Raw genomic sequence first — 22,836 nt, forward strand, 5'->3', positions numbered from 1 at the left:
TAGCGCTAGCAGAAGAGGGAGGGAATCTAAGGGAGGGAGCGCAGTGCTCCCTCCAGCGCTTCTGTTAGCGTAATTAGCGTATTTCGGAACGTTAATTTTTCAACTTCATTATTCGGAATCAGTACGTCCCAGAGAACCTTCGTAACGTTAATTTTTCAACTTCATCCGATTGACATGGGACCAACGGCATGTGACAAAGAGTGAAACATACAGGCTACATTTATTTGACGACAATGAGTTCCGACTTCCGACCTCGGTGGGATGACAGGCTGAGTCAACCCCCCTGGTGTGAAGGGGGAGGAGGAGGGGAGGGGGAAGAGAAGGGGAGGGGAACGAGGGGGAAGGGGATGGGAGGGGGGAGGGGGGAGGGGGAAGGGGGAGGGGGAGGGGGAAGGGGGGAGGGGAGGGGGGGGAGGGGAAAGGGGGGGAGGGGGAGGGGAGGGGCCCTTCTTCCCCTGGGCACCCCCGCACCCTTCCCTCCCCCCTTCCCCTCCCCCCCTCCCCCCCCTTCCCCCCCTCCCCCCCATTCCCCTCCCCTCCTCTTCCCCCTCCCCTCCTCCTCCCCCGCTTCCCCCTCCCCCCTCCCCCCCGTTCCCCTCCCCTCCTCTTCCCCCTCCCCTCCTCCTCCCACTCCCGTGCAAAGCCGGGTACCTCTGCTATGTGGAATAAAATATGTTCATGATGACGTCATCGGTCACGTGGTTCGGCCATCATATTTGTCCTAAATGGCCGATAAAGTACATTCCGGCAAGTCCTCGGTCTCTGACCGATTTTTCATTACTTGCCAGAAAAGATTCCGGCAAGTATGTTGATCTGTTCGTTTGTCTGTCTGTTTGTCTGTTTGTCTGTCTTTTTGCAGCACTGCGTCTACACCGTTGCACGGAGAATCGCCAAACTTTGCACACATATTGGTCTTGCCCTGGAATAGACTGTGCCCAAATGATGACGTCATTGGTCACGTGGTTCGGCCGCCATCTTGGAAAAACCGAAATTTTTTGCACCTCGATATCTCAAAGTGCTGACAGAAAAAATTGAGACATGGCTCATTGTAAAGAACTCTCCATGGGGAATAAAATATGATAATGATGACGTCATCAGTCACGTGGTTCGGCCGCCATCTTGGAAAAACCGAAAATTTTTGCGCCTCCATATCTCCGAAAGTCCTGAACAGAAAAAATTGAGACATGGCTCATTGTAAAGAACTCTCCATGGGGAATAAAATATGTTAATGATGACGTCATCAGTCACGTGGTTCGGCCGCCATCTTGGGAAAACCGAAAAACGTTGCACCACTATATCTCCAAAAGTGCTGAACAGAAAAAATGGAGACATGGCTCATTGTGAAGAACTCTCCATGTGGAATAAAATATGTTAATGATGACGTCATCAGTCACGTGGTTCGGCCGCCATCTTGGAAAAACCGAAAAACTTTGCACATCCATATCTCTGAATGTACTGAATAGAAAAAATTGAGACATGGCTCATGGCAAAGAACTCTCCATGGAGAATACAATATGTTAATGATGACGTCATCGGTCACGTGATTCGGCCGCCATCTTGGAAAATCCGAAAAACTATGCACCTCCATATCTCCGAAAGTGCTGAATAGAAAAAATTGAGACATGGCCCATTGTAAAGAACTCTCCATGGGGAATAAAATATGTTAATGATGATGTCATCGGTCACGTGGTTCGGCCGCCATCTTGGAAAAACCGAAAAACTCTGCACCTCCACATCTCCAAAAGTCCTGAATAGAAATAATTGAGGTATGGCTCATTGTAAACAACTCTCCACGTGGAATAAAATATGTTAATGATGACATCATCGGTCACGTGGTTCGGCCGCCATATTTGTCCTAAATGGCCGATAAAAAAGTACATTCCGGCAAGTCCTCGGTCTCTGACCGATTTTTCATTTGTCTGTCTGTCTGTTTGTCTGTCTGTTTGCAGCACTGCGTCTACACCGTTGCACGTAGAATCGCCAAACTTTGCACACATATTGGTTTTGCCCTGGAATAGACTGTGCCCAATTGATGACGTCATCGGTGACGTGGTTCGGCCGCCATCTTGGAAAAGCCGAAAAACCTTGCACCTCCATATCTCCGAAAGTACTGAACAGGAACAATTGAGACATGGCTCATTGTAAAGAACTCTCCATGGGGAATACAATATGTTAATGATGACGTCATCAGTCACGTGGTTCGGCCGCCATCTTGGAAAAACCGAAAAAATTTGCACCGCTACATCTCCGAAAGAACTGAACAGAAAAAATTGAGACATGGCTCATTGTAAAGAACTCCATGGGGAATACAATATGTTAATGATGATGTCATCAGTCACGTGGTCGGCCGCCATCTTGGAAAAACGGCAAAAATTTGCACCACTATATCTCCAAAAGTGCTGAACAGAAAAAATTGAGACATGGCTCATTGTAAAGAACTCCATGGGGAATAAAATATGTTAATGATGACGTCATCAGTCACGTGGTTCGGCCGCCATATTGGAAAAACGGCAAAACTTTGCACCACTATATCTCCAAAAGTGCTGAACAGAAAAAATTGAGACATGGCTCATTGGAAAGAACTCTCCATGGGGAATAAAATATGTTAATGATGACGTCATATGTCACGTGGTTCGGCCGCCATCTTGGAAAAAAATTGCACCTCCATATCTCTGAAAGTGCTGAATATAAAAAATTGAGACATGGCTCATTGAAAAGAACTCTCCATGGGGAATAAAATAAGTTAATGATGACGTCATCTATCACGTGGTTCAGCCGCCATATTTGTTCTAAATGGCTGATAAAAAAGTACATTCCGGCAAGTCCTCGGTCTCTGACCGATTTTCCATCTGTCTGTCTGTTTGTTACTTGCCAGAAAAGATTCCGGCAAGTATGTTGATCTGTTCGTTTGTCTCTGTCTGTCTGTTTGCAGCACTACGTCTACACCTTTGCACGGAGAATCGCCAAACTTAGCACATGTATTTGTCTTGCCCTGGAATTGACTGTGCCCAATTGATGACGTCATCGGTAACATGGTTCGGCCGCCATCTTGAAAAAACCGAAAAACTTTGCACCTCCATATCTCTGAAAGTGTGCTGAATAGAAAAAATTGAGACATGGCTCATTGTAAAGAAGTCTCCATGGGGAATAAAATATGTTAATGATGACGTCATCAGTCACGTTGTTCGGCCGCCATCTTGGGAAAACCGAAAAACTTTGCACCTCTATATCTCCGAAAGTGTTGAACAGATAAAATTGCGACATGGCTCATTGTAAAGAAGTCTCCATGGGGAATTAAATATGTTAATTGTGACGTCATCAGTCACGTGGTTCGGCCGCCATCTTGGAAAAACCGAAAAACCGTGCACCTCCATATCTCTGAAAGTGCTGAATAGAAAAAATTGAGACATGGCTCATTGTAAAGAACTCTCCATGGGGGAAAACATATGTTAATGAGAACGCCATAGGTCACGTGGTTCGGCCGCCATCCTGGAAAAATCGAAAAACTTAGCAGCTCCATATCTCTAAAAGTGCTGAATAGAAAAAATTGAGACATGGCTCATTGTAAAGAACTCTCCATGGGGAAATAAATATGTTAATGATAACGTCATTGGTCACGTGTTTCGGCCGCCATCTTGGAAAAACCGAAAAACTTTGCACCTCCATATCTCCGAAAGTGCTGAATAGAAAAAATTGAGACATGGCTCATTGTAAAGAACTCTCCATGGGGAATAAAATGTGTTTATGATGATGTTATCGGTCACGTGGTTTGGCCGCCATATTTGTCCTAAATAGCTGATAAAAAAGTAAATTCCTGCAAGTCCTCGGTCTCTGACCGATTTTTCATCTGTTTGTCTGTCTGTCTTTTTGCAGCACTACGTCTACACCGTTGCACGTAGAATCGCCAAACTTTGTACACATATTTGTCTTGCCCTGGAATAGACCGTGCCCAATTGATGACATCGGTCACGTGGTTTGGCCGCCATCTTGGAAAAACCAAAAAACTTTGCACCTCTATATCTCCGAAAGTGCTGAATAGAATTTTTTTTTACATGGATCATTGTAATGAACTCTCCATGGGGAATAAAATAAGTTAATGATGATGTCATCAGTCACGTGGTTCGGCCGCCATCTTGGAAAAACGGAAAAACTTTGCACCTCTATATCTCCGAAAGTGCTGAATAGAAAAAATTGAGGCAAGGCTCATTGTAAAGAACTCTCCATGGGGAATAAAATATGTTAATGATGATGTCATAGGTGCCTCCATTATGACGTCATAATTCGACAAGTACAAAACTTCATCCGATAAAGATGAAATTTATTCAGCATCATCAAGGAATAAATTAGTATAGAAAACAAAATAATGATGACGTCATCGGTCACGTGGTGCAGCCGCCATATTTGTCCAAAATGGCTGATAAAAAAGTACATTCCGGCAAGTACTCGGTCTCTGACCGATTTTTCATCTGTGTGTTTGTCTGTCTGTTTGTGCGCAGTACTACGTCTACATCGTTCCATATGGCATCGCCATTCTTTACACACATATTGGTCTTGCCCTGGAATAGACTGTGCTCAATTTTTAACTCTCTCGGCCCAAGGCCTCCATTATGATGTCATAATTTGATAATTCGACAAGTACAAAACTTCATCCAATCAAGATGCAATTTCTTGAGCACCATGTCGGCATAAACTGGTGGAGAAAAAAATAAAAAATAATGATGACGTCATCGGTCACGTGGTTCGGCCGCCATCTTGGAAAAACCGAAAAGCTTTGCACCTCCATATCTCTGAAAGTGCTGAAAAGAAAAAATTGAGACTGCTCATTGTAAAGAACTCTCCATGGTGAATAAAAAATGTTAATGATGATGTCATAGGTGCCTACATCATGACGTCATAATTTGACAAGTACAAAACTTCATCCGATCAAGATGAAATTTCCTGAGCATAATCTTGGAATAAATTAGTTTAGAAAACAAATAATGATGAGATCATCGGTCACGTGGTTCGGCCGCCATCTTGGAAAAACCGAAAAACTTGATCCAAAATGGCCGATTAAAAAAAAAAGTACATTTCCGCACGTCCTCGGTCTCTGACCGATTTTTCATCTGTCTGTCTGTTTGTTTGTTTGTCCGCACAGAATAAATATGATTTTCTCTGCAACCGTTGGTCCGATTGACAGGAAAATTTCACCATAGATGCAATTCCACCCGTACAATTTTTATATGATAATTATGACGTCATAGGTCAGGTGGTTTGGCCGCCATCTTGGAAAAATCGAAAAACTTTGCACCTCTATATCTCCTAAAGTGCTGAATATAAAAAATTGAGACCGCTCTGTAAAGAACTCTCCATGGGGAATAAAATATGTTAATGATGATGTCATAGGTGCCTCCATTATGATGTCATAATTCAACAAGTACAAAACTTCATCCCATCAAGATGAAATTTGTTGAGCGCCATGTTGCTATAAACTGGTGGAGAAAAAAAAGAATGATGACGTCATCGGTCACGTGTTTCGGCCGCCATATTTGTTTTGACACAAAAGCCTCAAAAAACACTGAAAACACATCCTGGTGAGGGTTTGTTATGTCTGATTGCTCTTTCTTGTTTTGTATTATCGTGTGCACGTGAAAAAGCTGAATGCCTCAACTCTGTGTTTGCCTCAAAATCTTGTGTCCCGAACCCATCTCTGTACCCACCTTTCCCAGTCGAACCCAGCTGCTCCTAGACTTTGTGTCTTTCTCTCTTGACAAGGTGGAGAAGTTTTTGTCAAACCTCGACTCTGATTCTGCAACTGGACCAGACGGCATCAGCTCACGGGTCCTGACGTCCTGCTCTGCTGCTCTATCTCACCCTCTCTCTGTTCCCTTTACCCTGTCCTTTGTTCAAGGTCATCTGGCATCTGCTTGGAAATCAGCAACATTACCGCTTTACACAAAAAAGGGGCAAAAACAGGTCATTGCAACAACAGACCAATCAGCCTGCTCCCAATAATCAGCAAGGTCATGGAATCAATCATCGCTTCTGACATCAAATCCTTGCTCTTCTCTAATGGCTTGATCTCGGATCATCAATTTGGATTCAGACCAGGTCATTCTACTCTGGACATGCTGCTTCTGCTCTTTCCCGCTCTCCCTCACACAGTCACACTCCCGGTGTCCATCTCTCCCTCACACAGTCACACTCCCGGTGTCCATCTCTTCCTCACACAGCCACACTCTCCGTGTCCATCTCTCCCTCACACAGCCACACTCTGCGTGTCCGTCTCTCCCTCACACAGTCACACTCTCCGTGTCCATCTCTTCCTCACACAGTCACACTCTCCGTGTCCATCTCTCCCTCACACAGCCACACTCTCCGTGTCCATCTCTTCCTCACACAGTCACACTCTCCGTGTCCATCTCTCCCTCACACAGTCACACTCTCCGTGTCCATCTCTTCCTCACACAGTCACACTCTCCGTGTCCATCTCTCCCTCACACAGTCACACTCTCCGTGTCCATCTCTCCCTCACACAGTCACACTCTCCGTGTCCATCTCTCCCTCACACAGTCACACTCTCCGTGTCCATCTCTTCCTCACACAGTCACACTCTCCGTGTCCATCTCTCCCTCACACAGTCACACTCTCCGTGTCCATCTCTTCCTCACACAGTCACACTCTCCGTGTCCATCTCTCCCTCACACAGTCACACTCTCCGTGTCCATCTCTTCCTCACACAATCACACTCTCCGTGTCCATCTCTCCCTCACACAGCCACACTCTCTGTGTCCATCTATCCCTCACACAGTCACACTCTCCGTGTCCATCTCTTCCTCACACAGTCACACTCTCCGTGTCCATCTCTCCCTCACACAGTCACACTCTCCGTGTCCATCTCTCCCTCACACAGTCATACTCTCCGTGTCCATCTCTCCCTCACACAGTCACACTCTCCGTGTCCATCTCTCCCTCACACAGCCACACTCTCCGTGTCCATCTCTCCCTCACACAGTCACACTCTCCGTGTCCATCTCTTCCTCACACAGTCACACTCTCCGTGTCCATCTCTTCCTCACACAGTCACACTCTCCGTGTCCATCTCTCCCTCACACAGTCACACTCTCCGTGTCCATCTCTCCCTCACACAGTCACACTCTCCGTGTCCATCTCTTCCTCACACAGTCACACTCTCCGTGTCCATCTCTCCCTCACACAGTCACACTCTCCGTGTCCATCTCTCCCTCACACAGTCACACTCTCCCTGTCCATCTCTTCCTCACACAGTCACACTCTCCGTGTCCATCTCTCCCTCACACAGTCACACTCTCCGTGTCCATCTCTTCCTCACACAGTCACACTCTCCGTGTCCATCTCTCCCTCACACAGTCACACTCTCCGTGTCCATCTCTTCCTCACACACCCCATTAAAGATCCACACCCCATTAAAGATGATTTCTGTAAAACTCTTGCTCTCCTCTCATTCTTCCTTCTCTCCATCCGTTGCATTGACATTTGACTCTCCAATGCACCCAGACATGTTTGTTTCACATTCAGTGTCGAGGTTCGTGGAGGAGCTGGAACACAGTACAGCTGGAACACACAGCTGGAACACACACAATATGGGTAGTGCAAAGTGCAAACACACTACACAGGAGAACAAAAAGTAGAGGTTCAACAGAAGGGGGGAGGAGGTCACTTCAGCAGCAGCAATGAGGTAATGATGGACAACTCAGACAAAGTATCTTGTCGTCGAGTCGAACAACTGGTATTGAATAAACAACAACAACCCTTTAGCGGTGGAGACCTCTCAAAATACAAACGAGGGTGTATATTCTAGCTTGGCTTGTCGAACCTTCTTTTTCCTTGTTTTTTTCAACGTTAGGTATTTTTGTGAAGAATTATTTGAATAAGATCATAGGCTGGATAGAATGCTGTGGTAATAGACGCGAGAAGGAATGAGAGTGACACGAAAGGGTTTCGAAAGAGGGAAAATAAACTATGTAGAGAAGAAGAAGAGTGGTGCGTGGATCAAACTTGCATCCGGTTCGTTTGCCCAGGTCTGCAGGGGTGCTGGGGGTGAGGGGTGAACTAGGGGGAGGGGAGGTGGTGTACTAGGGGGAGGGGAGGGGAGGGGAGGGGAGGGGAGGGGAGGTGGTGTACTAGGGGGAGGGGAGGGGAGGTGGTGTACTAGGGGGAGGGGAGGGGAGGGGAGGTGGTGTACTAGGGGGAGGGGAGGTGGTGTACTAGGGGGAGGGGAGGGGAGGTGGTGTACTAGGGGGAGGGGAGGGGAGGTGCTGTATTGGTGTACTGGGTGAGGGGGATGGGGAGTGGTGTACTGGGGGGACGGAGGGGGTGGTGTACTGGGGGAGGGGAGGGGAGGGGCGGTGGTGTACTGGGGGAGGGGAGGGGCGGTGGTGTACTGGGGGAGGGGATGGGGAATGGTGTACTGGGGGAGGGGGATGGTGGGGAATGGGGGGTGGTGTTCTGGGTGGGGGGAGGGAGGAATGGTGGGAGGGGGGGGGGAGGAATGGTGGGAGGGGGGGGGCGGAGGAATGGTGGGAGGGGGGGGGGGGGGGAGGAATGGTGGTGGGATATATTTTGTGGTCGACCAAATATATTTTGTGCTCTGATTGAATATAGACTGTAAATCAGAACTCAACACGTATAAATAAAAAGGAACTGAGTGCAAATATATATTTATTTTAAATTATCAGTTGGAGCTGGATGGGAAGGTCAATACAAATTTATCAAAAACTGGATGGGATACTTGAACCTCCAACCTCGCAGAGCAGACGTGCCCCCAATGCACCACCTGCTTTGGAATTCTGGCCGAGTTTTTACGTCATATCTTGTATTTTGTCCTGATCTCGATCTCGATTAATCATGTTAAAGTAACAAAAAAAAAGTACCGCTGATGAATATGGGTAAATCACCAATGTGTTTCTTCGGTTAGCTTTAAATATATAAACATCATGTAAAACAGCCTCCTCACTCTGCAGACCTGGACAAAATCACAGACTGGTCAAACAAGTGGAACACGTCTTTCAATCCTGACAAATCTCACACTCTTACTATGTCTCTCCGAAACGACCGACTGGACAACCCTCCCATCTACTTTCTCAACAATCCTCTCCAAGAAGTTCTGTCGCTTAAGCTTTTGGGTCTCACTATCTGCCATGATCTTTCCTGGGAAAACCACATTTCCAAGCTGGCCTCCAAAGCCAGTCGCCGACTGGGCATCCACCGTCGTGCGAAGTCCTTCCTTGGCACACCTGAGCTCCTCACCACATACAAGGCTTTCACCCGCAGCCCAATGGAATACTGTTCCCCCCTCTGGGCTGGTGCTCCTGCCTCACACCTAGCTCGGCTTCACGCTCTTGAAACCAAAGCTTTCAGAATCATTCGAATCTCCTGCGATGAAGCTATCTCTGAGGGCCTTTCACTCACTCACCGCAGGCAGGTCGGTGGTCTTTCTGTCTTCTACCGACCCGACTCCTCTCCGGCCTTGCTCCCCCAGCTCTCTCTGTGCTCTGTCCCCCAAATATTCCTACAGGTCGCACAAGATCTGCCAGCAACCCTCTTATAGTTAAACTGCCAAAATCAAGACTCTCTGCTCACCTTCACTCCTTCATGCCTCTTTTCTCCCGCCTCTGGAACAAACTCCCTCACTCTCTTCAATCCCACTCCTCCCTCCAGATCTTTAAAACAGCTGTTCACCACCAACTCTTATCTTCCCCCATCCAAAACCTTGATCTTTTCTACCCCTGCTAATTCACCCCAGATCCACTTTTTTGAAATTCCAACTTCTTACCTGGAAGTCCTTGCTGTTTCCATATGCTTTACACCTCTCCCACCTCCCCCCAAGCCCTCCCCCTCCCACATTTCTTTTGATGTCCCTGCTCTCAAATGTTGTGTTCTCAAATGACTCGATCTTGTGTATAAAAAAAATTTAAAAAAATATAAAAAACATGATGGAATATGTTAAAGAAAAATTTGAAGAAGACGTTTCGGTCACAAATATACATACATAACCACATTGAATTATAATAAAACATTTTTGCTTCATTATAATAAAAAAGATCATTGAAACTTGAATAAGTCTATTAATTACATACTGTAGAAACCTGAGTACGTTGATTAATTGTGTCCAATTAAAACCAGAGTACGTCTATTAATTACATACTGTTAAAACCAGAGTACGTCTATTAATTACATACTGTTAAAACCAGAGTCCATCTATTAATTACATACCATTGAAACTTGACTGAGTACATCTTTTTTTTTTTCTTCTTTTTTGTATACATAATCGAGGCTCGTGAAAGAGCTAACATTTGTCACACAAACAAATCAAACAAACAAACAAAGTATTTAAAAAGTGGAGCGGTAGACAAGATGGGGAGAGAAGGGGAAGCACATAAAAACAACATTTGAGAGCACGGACATCGGGAATGTGTGGGAGGGAATTACTCTTTGGAATTACTCTTTATAATTACTCTTCAGAATTACTCTTCAGAATTACTCTTCAGAATTACTCTTTGGAATTACTCTTTGGAATTACTCTTCGGAATTACTCATCGGAATTACTCTTTGGAATTACTCTTCAGAATTACTCTTTAGAATTACTCTTTAGAATTACTCTTGAGAATTACTCTTTGGAATTACTCTTTGGAATTACTCTTTGGAATTACTCTTTGGAATTACTCTTTGGAATTACTCTTTGGAATTACTCTTTGGAATTACTCTTTGGAATTACTCTTTAGAATTACTCTTTAGAATTACTCGTTGGAATTACTCTTTGGAATTACTCTTTGGAATTACTCTTTGGAATTACTCTTTGGAATGACTTTGGAATTACACTTTGGAATTACTCTTTGGAATTACTCTTTGGAATTACTCTTTGGAATTACTGTTTCGAATTACTCTTTGGAATTACTCTTTGGAATTACTCTTTGGAATTACTCTTTGGAATTACTCTTTGGAATTACTCTTTTGAATTACTCTTTAGAATTACTCTTTGGAATTACTCTTTGGAATTACTCTTTGGAATTATTCTTTGGAATTACTCTTTGGAATTACTCTTTAGAATTACTCTTTGGAATTACTCTTTGGAATTACTCTTTGGAATTACTCTTTGGAATTACTCTTTGGAATTACTCTTTGGAATTACTCTTTGGAATTACTCTTTGGAATTACTCTTTGGAATTACTCTTTGGAATTACTCTTTGGAATTACTCTTTGGAATTACTCTTTAGAATTACTCTTTAGAATTACTCTTTAGAATTACTCTTTGGAATTACTCTTTGGAATTACTCTTTAGAATTACTCTTTGGAATTACTCTTTAGAATTACTCTTTAGAATTACTCTTTAGAATTACTCTTTAGAATTACTCTTTAGAATTACTCTTTAGAATTACTCTTTGGAATTACTCTTTGGAATTACTCTTTAGAATTACTCTTTAGAATTACTCTTTAGAATTACTCTTTAGAATTACTCTTTGGAATTACTCTTTGGAATTACTCTTTGGAATTACTCTTCGGAATTACTCTTTAGAATTACTCTTTAGAATTACTCTTCAGAATTACTCTTCAGAATTACTCTTTAGAATTACTCTTTAGAATTACTCTTTAGAATTACTCTTTAGAATTACTCTTTAGAATTACTCTTTAGAATTACTCTTTGGAATTACTCTTTGGAATTACTCTTTAGAATTACTCTTTGGAATTAATCTTTTGAATTACTCTTGAGAATTACTCTTTGGAATTACTCTTTAGAATTACTCTTTGGAATTACTCTTTGGAATTACTCTTTGGAATTAATCTTTTGAATTATTCTTTAGAATTACTCTTTGGAATTACTCTTTGGAATTACTCTTTGGAATTACTCTTTGGAATTACTCTTTGGAATTACTCTTTGGAATTACTCTTTGGAATTACTCTTTGGAATTACTCTTTGGAATTACTCTTTGGAATTACTCTTTAGAATTACTCTTTGGAATTACTCTTTGGAATTACTCTTTGGAATTACTCTTTGGAATTACTCTTTGGAATTACTCTTTGGAATTACTCTTTAGAATTACTCTTTAGAATTACTCTTTGGAATTACTCTTTGGAATTACTCTTTGGAATTACTCTTTGGAATTACTCTTTGGAATTACTCTTTGGAATTACTCTTCGGAATTACTCTTCAGAATTACTCTTTAGAATTACACTTTAGAATTACTCTTTAGAATTACTCTTTAGAATTACTCTTTAGAATTACTCTTTGGAATTACTCTTCCGAATTACTCTTTAGAATTACTCTTCCGAATTACTCTTTGGAATTACTCTTTAGAATTACTCTTTGGAATTACTCTTCAGAATTACTCTTTGGAATTACTCTTTAGAATTACTCTTTGGAATTACTCTTTAGAATTACTCTTTGGAATTACTCTTTAGAATTACTCTTTAGAATTACTCTTTAGAATTACTCTTTAGAATTACTCTTTAGAATTACTCTTTAGAATTACTCTTTAGAATTACTCTTTAGAATTACTCTTTAGAATTACTCTTTAGAATTACTCTTTGGAATTACTCTTTGGAATTACTCTTTGGAATTACTCTTCAGAATTACTCTTTGGAATTACTCTTTAGAATTACTCTTTGGAATTACTCTTTAGAATTACTCTTTGGAATTACTCTTTAGAATTACTCTTTAGAATTACTCTTTAGAATTACTCTTTAGAATTACTCTTTAGAATTACTCTTTAGAATTACTCTTTAGAATTACTCTTTAGAATTACTCTTTAGAATTACTCTTTGGAATTACTCTTTGGAATTACTCTTTGGAATTACTCTTTGGAATTACTCTTTGGAATTACTCTTTAGAATTACTCTTTGGAATTACTCTTTGGAATTACTCTTTGGAATTACTCTTTAGAATTACTCTTTGGAATTACTCTTTGGAATTACTCTTTGGAATTACTCTTTGGAATTACTCTTTGGAATTACTCTTTGGAATTACTCTTTAGAATTACTCTTTGGAATTACTCTTTGGAATTACTCTTTAGAATTACTCTTTGGAATTACTCTTTGGAATTACTCTTTGGAATTACTCTTTGGAATTACTCTTTAGAATTACTCTTTGGAATTACTCTTTAGAATTACTCTTTAGAATTACTCTTTGGAATTACTCTTTGGAATTACTCTTTGGAATTACTCTTTGGAATTACTCTTTAGAATTACTCTTTGGAATTACTCTTTGGAATTACTCTTTGGAATTACTCTTTGGAATTACTCTTTGGAATTACTCTTTGGAATTACTGTTTAGAATTACTCTTTGGAATTACTCTTTAGAATTACTCTTTGGAATTACTCTTTAGAGTTACTCTTTGGAATTACTCTTTGGAATTACTCTTTAGAATTACTCTTTGGAATTACTCTTTGGAATTACTCTTTAGAATTACTCTTTAGAATTACTCTTTAGAATTACTCTTTGGAATTACTCTTTAGAATTACTCTTTGGAATTACTCTTTAGAATTACTCTTTAGAATTACTCTTTAGAATTACTCTTTAGAATTACTCTTTAGAATTACTCTTTAGAATTACTCTTTAGAATTACTCTTTAGAATTACTCTTTAGAATTACTCTTTGGAATTACTCTTTGGAATTACTCTTTGGAATTACTCTTTGGAATTACTCTTTAGAATTACTCTTTAGAATTACTCTTTAGAATTACTCTTTGGAATTACTCTTTAGAATTACTCTTTAGAATTACTCTTTGGAATTACTCTTTAGAATTACTCTTTAGAATTACTCTTTGGAATTACTCTTTGGAATTACTCTTTAGAATTACTCTTTAGAATTACTCTTTAGAATTACTCTTTAGAATTACTCTTTAGAATTACTCTTTGGAATTACTCTTTGGAATTACTCTTTAGAATTACTCTTTGGAATTACTCTTTGGAATTACTCTTTGGAATTACTCTTTAGAATTACTCTTTGGAATTACTCTTTAGAATTACTCTTTAGAATTACTCTTTGGAATTACTCTTTAGAATTACTCTTTGGAATTACTCTTTGGAATTACTCTTTGGAATTACTCTTTAGAATTACTCTTTGGAATTACTCTTTGGAATTACTCTTTGGAATTACTCTTTGGAATTACTCTTTGGAATTACTCTTTAGAATTAGTCTTTAGAATTAGTCTTTAGAATTACTCTTTAGAATTACTCTTTGGAATTACTCTTTGGAATTACTCTTTAGAATTACTCTTTAGAATTACTCTTTGGAATTACTCTTTGGAATTACTCTTTAGAATTACTCTTTAGAATTACTCTTTGGAATTACTCTTTGGAATTACTCTTTAGAATTACTCTTTGGAATTACTCTTTGGAATTACTCTTTAGAATTACTCTTTGGAATTACTCTTTGGAATTACTCTTTGGAATTACTCTTTAGAATTACTCTTTAGAATTACTCTTTAGAATTACTCTTTGGAATTACTCTTTGGAATTACTCTTTAGAATTACTCTTTAGAATTACTCTTTAGAATTACTCTTTAGAATTACTCTTTAGAATTACTCTTTAGAATTACTCTTTATAATTACTCTTTAGAATTACTCTTTAGAATTACTCTTTGGAATTACTCTTTGGATTTACTCTTTGGAATTACTCTTTAGAATTACTCTTTAGAATTACTCTTTGGAATTACTCTTTGGAATTACTCTTTGGAATTACTCTTTGGAATTACTCTTTGGAATTACTCTTTGGAATTACTCTTTGGAATTACTCTTTGGAATTACTCTTTAGAATTACACTTTAGAATTACTCTTTGGAATTACTCTTTGGAATTACTCTTTGGAATTACTCTTTGGAATTACTCTTTGGAATTACTCTTTAGAATTACTCTTTAGAATTACTCTTTGGAATTACTCTTTGGAATTACTCTTTAGAATTACTCTTTGGAATTACTCTTTGGAATTACTCTTTAGAATTACTCTTTAGAATTACTCTTTAGAATTACTCTTTAGAATTACTCTTTAGAATTACTCTTTGGAATTACTCTTTGGAATTACTCTTTAGAATTACTCTTTAGAATTACTCTTTGGAATTACTCTTTAGAATTACTCTTTGGAATTACTCTTTAGAATTACTCTTGAAAATTACTCTTTGGAATTACTCTTTGGAATTACTCTTTCGAATTACTCTTTGGAATTACTCTTTGGAATTACTCTTTAGAATTACTCTTTGGAATTACTCTTTGGAATTACTCTTTGGAATTACTCTTTAGAATTACTCTTTAGAATTACTCTTTAGAATTACTCTTTGGAATTACTCTTTGGAATTACTCTTTAGAATTACTCTTTAGAATTACTCTTTAGAATTACTCTTTAGAATTACTCTTTAGAATTACTCTTTAGAATTACTCTTTATAATTACTCTTTAGAATTACTCTTTAGAATTACTCTTTGGAATTACTCTTTGGATTTACTCTTTGGAATTACTCTTTAGAATTACTCTTTAGAATTACTCTTTGGAATTACTCTTTGGAATTACTCTTTGGAATTACTCTTTGGAATTACTCTTTGGAATTACTCTTTGGAATTACTCTTTGGAATTACTCTTTGGAATTACTCTTTAGAATTACACTTTAGAATTACTCTTTGGAATTACTCTTTGGAATTACTCTTTGGAATTACTCTTTGGAATTACTCTTTGGAATTACTCTTTGGAATTACTCTTTGGAATTACTCTTTAGAATTACTCTTTAGAATTACTCTTTGGAATTACTCTTTGGAATTACTCTTTAGAATTACTCTTTGGAATTACTCTTTGGAATTACTCTTTAGAATTACTCTTTAGAATTACTCTTTAGAATTACTCTTTAGAATTACTCTTTAGAATTACTCTTTGGAATTACTCTTTGGAATTACTCTTTAGAATTACTCTTTAGAATTACTCTTTGGAATTACTCTTTAGAATTACTCTTTGGAATTACTCTTTAGAATTACTCTTGAAAATTACTCTTTGGAATTACTCTTTGGAATTACTCTTTGGAATTACTCTTTGGAATTACTCTTTGGAATTACTCTTTGGAATTACTCTTTGGAATTACTCTTTGGAATTACTCTTTGGAATTACTCTTTAGAATTACTCTTTGGAATTACTCCTTGGAATTATTCTTTAGAATTACTCTTTGGAATTACTCTTTAGAATTACTCTTTGGAATTACTCTTTGGAATTACTCTTTGGAATTACTCTTTGGAATTACTCTTTGGAATTACTCTTTAGAATTACACTTTAGAATTACTCTTTGGAATTACTCTTTGGAATTACTCTTTGGAATTACTCTTTAGAATTACTCTTTAGAATTACTCTTTGGAATTACTCTTTGGAATTACTCTTTAGAATTACTCTTTGGAATTACTCTTTGGAATTACTCTTTGGAATTACTCTTTGGAATTACTCTTTAGAATTACTCTTTAGAATTACTCTTTGGAATTACTCTTTGGAATTACTCTTTGGAATTACTCTTTGGAATTACTCTTTGGAATTACTCTTTGGAATTACTCTTTAGAATTACTCTTTGGAATTACTCTTTAGAATTACTCTTTGGAATTACTCTTTAGAATTACTCTTTAGAATTACTCTTTGGAATTACTCTTTGGAATTACTCTTTGGAATTACTCTTTGGAATTACTCTTTGGAATTACTCTTTGGAATTACTCTTTAGAATTACTCTTTGGAATTACTCCTTGGAATTACTCTTTAGAATTACTCTTTGGAATTACTCTTTAGAATTACTCTTTAGAATTACTCTTTGGAATTACTCTTTGGAATTACTCTTTGGAATTACTTTTTGGAATTACTCTTTGGAATTACTCTTTGGAATTACTCTTTAGAATTACTCTTTGGAATTACTCTTTAGAATTACTCTTTTGGAATTACTCTTTGGAATTACTCTTTGGAATTACTCTTTAGAATTACTCTTTGGAATTACTCTTTAGAATTACTCTTTAGAATTACTCTTTGGAATTACTCTTTAGAATTACTCTTTGGAATTACTCTTTCGGGTTACTCTTTAGAGTTAAAATTCACAACACATCAAATCCTGCTGACGCATCCAGGTGACATTTTTCAACATTTATTTTGTTCTCCTCATAACTGAGTTTCCAGAAAGGTGAACATCGTTTGTCAGACATAATTCCTCGTTAATTTTTGAAATCTTGAATTAAACGTTTTTGAAGCTGCCAGCATATAGCTTCCTTTATTACCTCACCTTCTTCAAAGGGATTCTTCTTCTTTGCAAATGCATGCATGATCTTAAATTAAGCAATCGTAGCTGCTCTAACTGTTACCTTCCTTGGGGGTCGTTTTTGGAGGGGAGTCACTTGCAATCCTCTCGTGGTGTGTGTTAAAATGGCGTTCTTTGTTGCTTCTCTTCACCCCATTTACATGTCCATTACAATTTAACCACACACTTTCTGTTGGAGTTTAAAATATGAAAGTTATTCTTCCCACTCATCTTTAAAGTTGTCATTGAACGTTATCAACTTACTCTTTGGAGGTCCTTCCTCAAGTTCCAACGTTATAAAATTAAAAAACGTATAAATTTTAAACTGCATTTAGGTGCTGTTGAATCAAGGTACTCAGTGTGGAGCAAACATCGGGAAGTTTGTATGTTTATTGCCTCTTTAAAGGTTCACCCATCATATGACCTCAGGTGTGCTGTTTGACGGATTCCTGTCGTGTGCCGCCAGAAGCGGAACAGCTGACTGTGCTCGAGAGTGGAATGAAGATTGAGGAGCTGGAAGGATCTTCTGCAATTCTGCAGTTAAAAATAGATGATGTGTACTCTTTGGGTCTGGAAGAGGAGCAAAAGGACCAGCCGAATGGTGAGTTGTGCGATTGCCATTATATTTGATCACATCACTCGCTCCTGACTAAGGTTATGATCTGAGATGGTGGTAATCAGCTGTCTTGAAGAGTTGGAGGGTAGAAAGAGATTGAAGAGAATGTGGAAGTTGGTTCCACTGTTGGTTCCACAGGCGGAAGGAGTGGAGCAAGTACTGATCCTGGGTTTGGGTAGTTTCACCAGAACGGGGTTTCTGGTGGACTGAGTGTTCTTGGCAGAAACCTGGGGAGAGGGGAGAGGGGAGAGTGGGGGGTGGGGCAGGATGATGCCATAATGTTCTTTTTGAGAGAGAGAGAGAGAGAGAGAGAGAGAGAGAGAGAGAGAGAGAGAGAGAGAGAGAGAGAGAGAGAGAGAGAGATGGATAGATGGATAGATGGATGGATGGATGGATGAGATAGATGGATGGATGGATTAGATAGATAGATGGATTAGATGGATGGATTAGATAGATGGATGGATGGATTAGATAGATGGATGGATGGATTAGATAGATAGATAGATAGATATTTGCCAGAATTGAAAAGACATTCTAAGTGTTTGAGCTGCTTGTGATTTTATCAGGTCTGAAAAGAGGGAAAATGCTTCTGCCGGTTTTTCTGGGGAATGAGGGATGTCCCAGCAGAAATTGGATTCATCATCAAAGAGATAAAGAGGATTTTCCAGAGATTCAGAGAGATTTGTGATGAATAAGTGGACTGGGCCCAGCACTCTGGCACTCCATCTTTGACAGGGAGAGCAGGTGAAAGGATTCCGGTGAGAGCCACACGTTTTATTGAAGAGTAGACGAAATCAGTAAGCCATGTGTGGAGGTGGCTTTGGTTGCCATACGCAGAGAGTTTGGAGAGCAAAATGAGGTACCAGACTGGACAGAAAGCTCGAGATCTGTCATGAGAGATGGCCCTGTTCTGTTGTGACATTGAGGGCCTCCATCCATTGTTGGGAGAGCAGAAGCTGAGACCTTTACTGTGTCAAGCTCCATGTGAGTTATTGCACAGCTGCAGGCATTTCGAGGTAGCACAAGAATGAAAACCCCAATGCTCCAAGCTCACATCAGCTGCTGGATTGGTTTCATCACTTATGTCGACTGAATGTTTTTCTGTGGAGGAATTCAGGTCCTTCAAGTCTTCATTTCGTGTGCAACACTTGGCTCTTGGTTTGCAGCATTGTTGGGAATCCGGCTTTGGTATTCTATTGACCTGTGGCCTCATCATTGTCAAGCTGTTAACCTGCTACATTCTGTCATTGAGTTTTCCATGAGGGTTGACTTTTGAGACAACAACTTGTCACATGTTGGATCTAAATTGTATTTAATTTGATAAATAACGTAGGTTGGGGAAAAAATATTTTTCTTTGCCTTTAGTTTGGTTGTTGAGAGATTGGGTGGTGGTCTTCTTCCTCATTTGTGTGCAGCAAAAGGCTGTGGAGTCGCATCATTCGCTGAGGGCATGGCTGTGCGGCTGATGCAATGCCCTCTGCTGATTAGGGCAGGAAATTGGAACTTGACCATGGTACCGGCGATAGCTGACGTACTCTTCGTGAAGGACACTGGGATCTTTAATGTCCATCCGAGGGACGGCATACATGTTTATGCATCACGCTTCCTGTGAAACACCGGGATGATCGTTTATAGCACATTTTTTGATTCAAACCCAGGCTAAGCAGCTCAGAGGTGAGTCTGCATACCTTGAGGCCATCTTTTCAGTCTGGGTGGTGGTGAAATTCCCACTGATGCTGTGGTCGGGTATGAAACGTCTCGAAACATTGAGGAAGTTTGTACAGAACGTAATGCTTTGATATCGTTATGTTTTACAATGCTATTCCAATGGGAAAATGTTTTATTTTCTTTCTTCAAGGAAGACCTCAAATGAATGATTTTGATGCAATATCTTTGCTGCTATTTTAAGAGTGTGGAACCAGCTATTGCATGTATATGACACAAGACCTGGAAGAAAAGTTTTTTTTGTTGTTTTTTTTTGAAAGCCTGCATTAAATAAAGGTTGCTTGTTATTCCAGATTTATTTGAGAAAGTGGAAGTGAAAACTGAGCATGACATTGATGTCCACCTGGATGTACCAGAGGCAAATCACTCTGAAGCTTCTTTCTTCGAGAGCCATCACCATGGAGGTTATAATCAATGCTTCCACATTTTGCTTTGGACAATGTGATGATGAACTACTTAAAAAACCCATACGTTATGATTTAATTGTTGGAAAAAACATTTCCACTATGGAGTAATTTCTCAAACATCCATTATCTCCTTCATCGTAATGTGAAAGATTTGAACCAAACATTTGATTGGAATATACCTTGTTACCTCCGCCACCAGAGGTGGATGGAGGTTATGTTTTCACTCCTGTCTGTCTGTCTGTAAATATCTCAAAATGTTATGGTTGGATTCGGACAAACCTTGGTGGACAGGTTGGGTGTGTGATGAGGACAGGCCGATTAGATTTTGGTTGAGGTCTGGATGCAGTACCTGCCTATCATGTGTTTCACATGCAAATTCACATTTATAAAAGCTGTTAATTTAATAAAATAAACACATGGCCTCTCACTGATAATTGAATCGATTTATCCCAAAGTTTGAATGTCATTGGAAAAACCCAAAGTTTTGAACGGTATTTTAATGTATATTTACATAAAGAATAATTTTTTACTTTTATGAAGTGGAACAAATACAAATGTTCATGTTGGACTTGGTTGCGTTTGTCAGAATGATATTACAAGTATTGAACAGAATCTGATTTATTTTTTACAGGTCATGTGATGCTCTATTTACAGGTGAATCCACGGAATCTACAAGGGAGACTGCACTTCATTTTACGAACGACGCAGCCACACGCCAGGAGGACTCGCCAAATGAAATGAACAACAGGACTTTTTACAAACACGACAAACCTCAGAAGGAAATGGTTGCAGAGAATAATTTCCGTAAGGGTGACAAAGGAAAGAAAACATCCACCATTAAAAAACACATGAGAATTCACAATGTCGAACGCCTTCATAAATGCACAATTTGTGGGAAATCTTTCAACCAATCATCCACCTTTAAAAGGCACATGGCAATTCACAATGCTGAACACCCATATAAATGCACAACTTGTGGAAAATCTTTCAAACAATCTTCCCACCTTAAATCACACATGGCAATTCACAATGATGAACGCCCATACAAATGCACAAATTGTGGAAAATCTTTTAATTGGTCATCCCGCCTTAAAATGCACATGGCAATTCACAATGATGAACGCTCTTTCAAATGCACAAGTTGTGGAAAATCTTTTAATCAGTCATCCAACCTTAAAATGCACATGGCAATTCACAATGGTGAACGCCCATACAAATGCACAAGTTGTGGAAAATCTTTTAATCGATCATTCAACCTTAAAAACCACATGATAATTCACAACACTGAATGCCCATATCAATGCACAAGTTGTGGAAAATATTTTAATCATCCATCCACCCTTAAAAGACACATGGCAATTCACAATGATGAACGCCCATACAAATGCACCAGTTGTGGGAAATCTTTTAATCGATCATTCACCCTTAAAACACACATGACAATTCACAACGATGAGCGCCCATATCAATGCACAAGTTGTGGAAAATCTTTTAATCATACATCCAACCTGAAAAGACACATGCGAATTCACAATGGTGAACGCCCATACAAATGCACAAGTTGTGGGAAATCTTTTAATCTGTCATCCACGCTTAAAACACACATGCAAATTCACAACGGTGAGCGCCCATACAAATGCACAATTTGTGGAAAATATTTTAATCATTCATCCAACCTTAAAAGACACTTGCGAATTCACAATGATGAACGCCCTTACAAATGCACAAGTTGTGGAAAATCTTTAAAGTATTCATCCACCCTTAAAGGACACATGGCAGTTCACAACGGTGAGCGCCCATATCGATGCAAAAGTTGTGGAAAATATTTTAATCAAACATCCAACCTTAAAAGACACATGGCAATTCACAAAGGCTAAACGCCCTTACAAATGCACAAGTTGTGGAAAATATTTCAATGATTCATCCAACCTCAAAAGACACATGGAAATTCAAAATGGTGAATGCCCTTACAAATGCACAAGTTGTGGAATATCTTGTAGTCAGTCATGCAACCATAAAAGGCACATGAGAATACACGATGGAGAATACCTCTAGAAATGTACACTGTGTGAAAAGTTTTCATTCGCTCCTCTAACTTTAAAATATTGTTACAGATTTGGGAACCCCCCCCCCCCCCCCCTTCACTTGTAAATATCCCCCTTTGTAATATAATCCCCTTTTATTAATTATTAAATATTGCACCCTAGGCCATCGCAACACACAGCCAATCTTAGAATCATCTTGCTAATTATTTCCTATTCTATGTTTAATTAAGGCTCTGTATCCACGAGATTGACACCACGTTGCATTAACAAATAAGGATAGCTCCCCTTCAATAACTCCATACCCCAGCAAACTCTCTATCTCTCTGCAAAGCAGCTCGACAAGCGTGGGGTTCGCGCCCTCTCAACTGGCCTTGGTTTGAAAGCTGCGTTCGCCGCCATTTTGAACATGTGCTCCGTGCTCTATTGGACAAGAAGGCGGGGTCGCCGAGAAGAGGCGTGACCGTGGCTCGCCACAAGGGCGGAGCTGTTCAGCTCCGTTACCAAATAAGGCTACAAACAGAGCACGTGGGCGGGACCCAAACGGCCGAGGGCGTGTCACGGCCCCGCTTAATATATGCGTTCGAGGATCGCGCATAGAGGAGATGGGAGGAGACGAGCCGTTGAGACCAGCAGAGGCGACGAGTGTGCAGCAAAAGAGGGTTGCCTGACGCGAGAGATCGTGCCTTGCCTGAGAGAGGAAATCCCATTATTACTGACAGAGAGAGAGGGTCGTGGCATCGACGCGGCAATATCTGTCCCAGCGGTTGTCGGGTTCGCTTTAAACCAAC

At 39.7% G+C, this 22,836-nt stretch overlaps 1 protein-coding gene across 1 annotated transcript in view; it reads left to right on the plus strand.

Annotated features, from left to right (window-relative positions):
• The window catches only part of LOC137428446 (uncharacterized), a 68,314-nt gene extending 46,434 nt beyond the window's left edge, over window positions 1-21,880 (plus strand). The window contains exons 3-5 of the mRNA XM_068118363.2: window positions 17,722-17,856; window positions 19,890-20,000; window positions 20,658-21,880. Coding sequence (XP_067974464.2) covers window positions 17,722-17,856; window positions 19,890-20,000; window positions 20,658-21,880 — 1,469 coding nt within the window. The remainder of the gene's footprint in view (window positions 1-17,721; window positions 17,857-19,889; window positions 20,001-20,657) is intronic.
• Window positions 21,881-22,836: the final 956 nt, after the last annotated feature.

Source organism: Myxine glutinosa, chromosome 5, assembly GCF_964187855.1.
Source record: "Myxine glutinosa chromosome 5, kmMyxGlut1.1, whole genome shotgun sequence".
NCBI lineage: Eukaryota > Metazoa > Chordata > Myxini > Myxiniformes > Myxinidae > Myxine > Myxine glutinosa.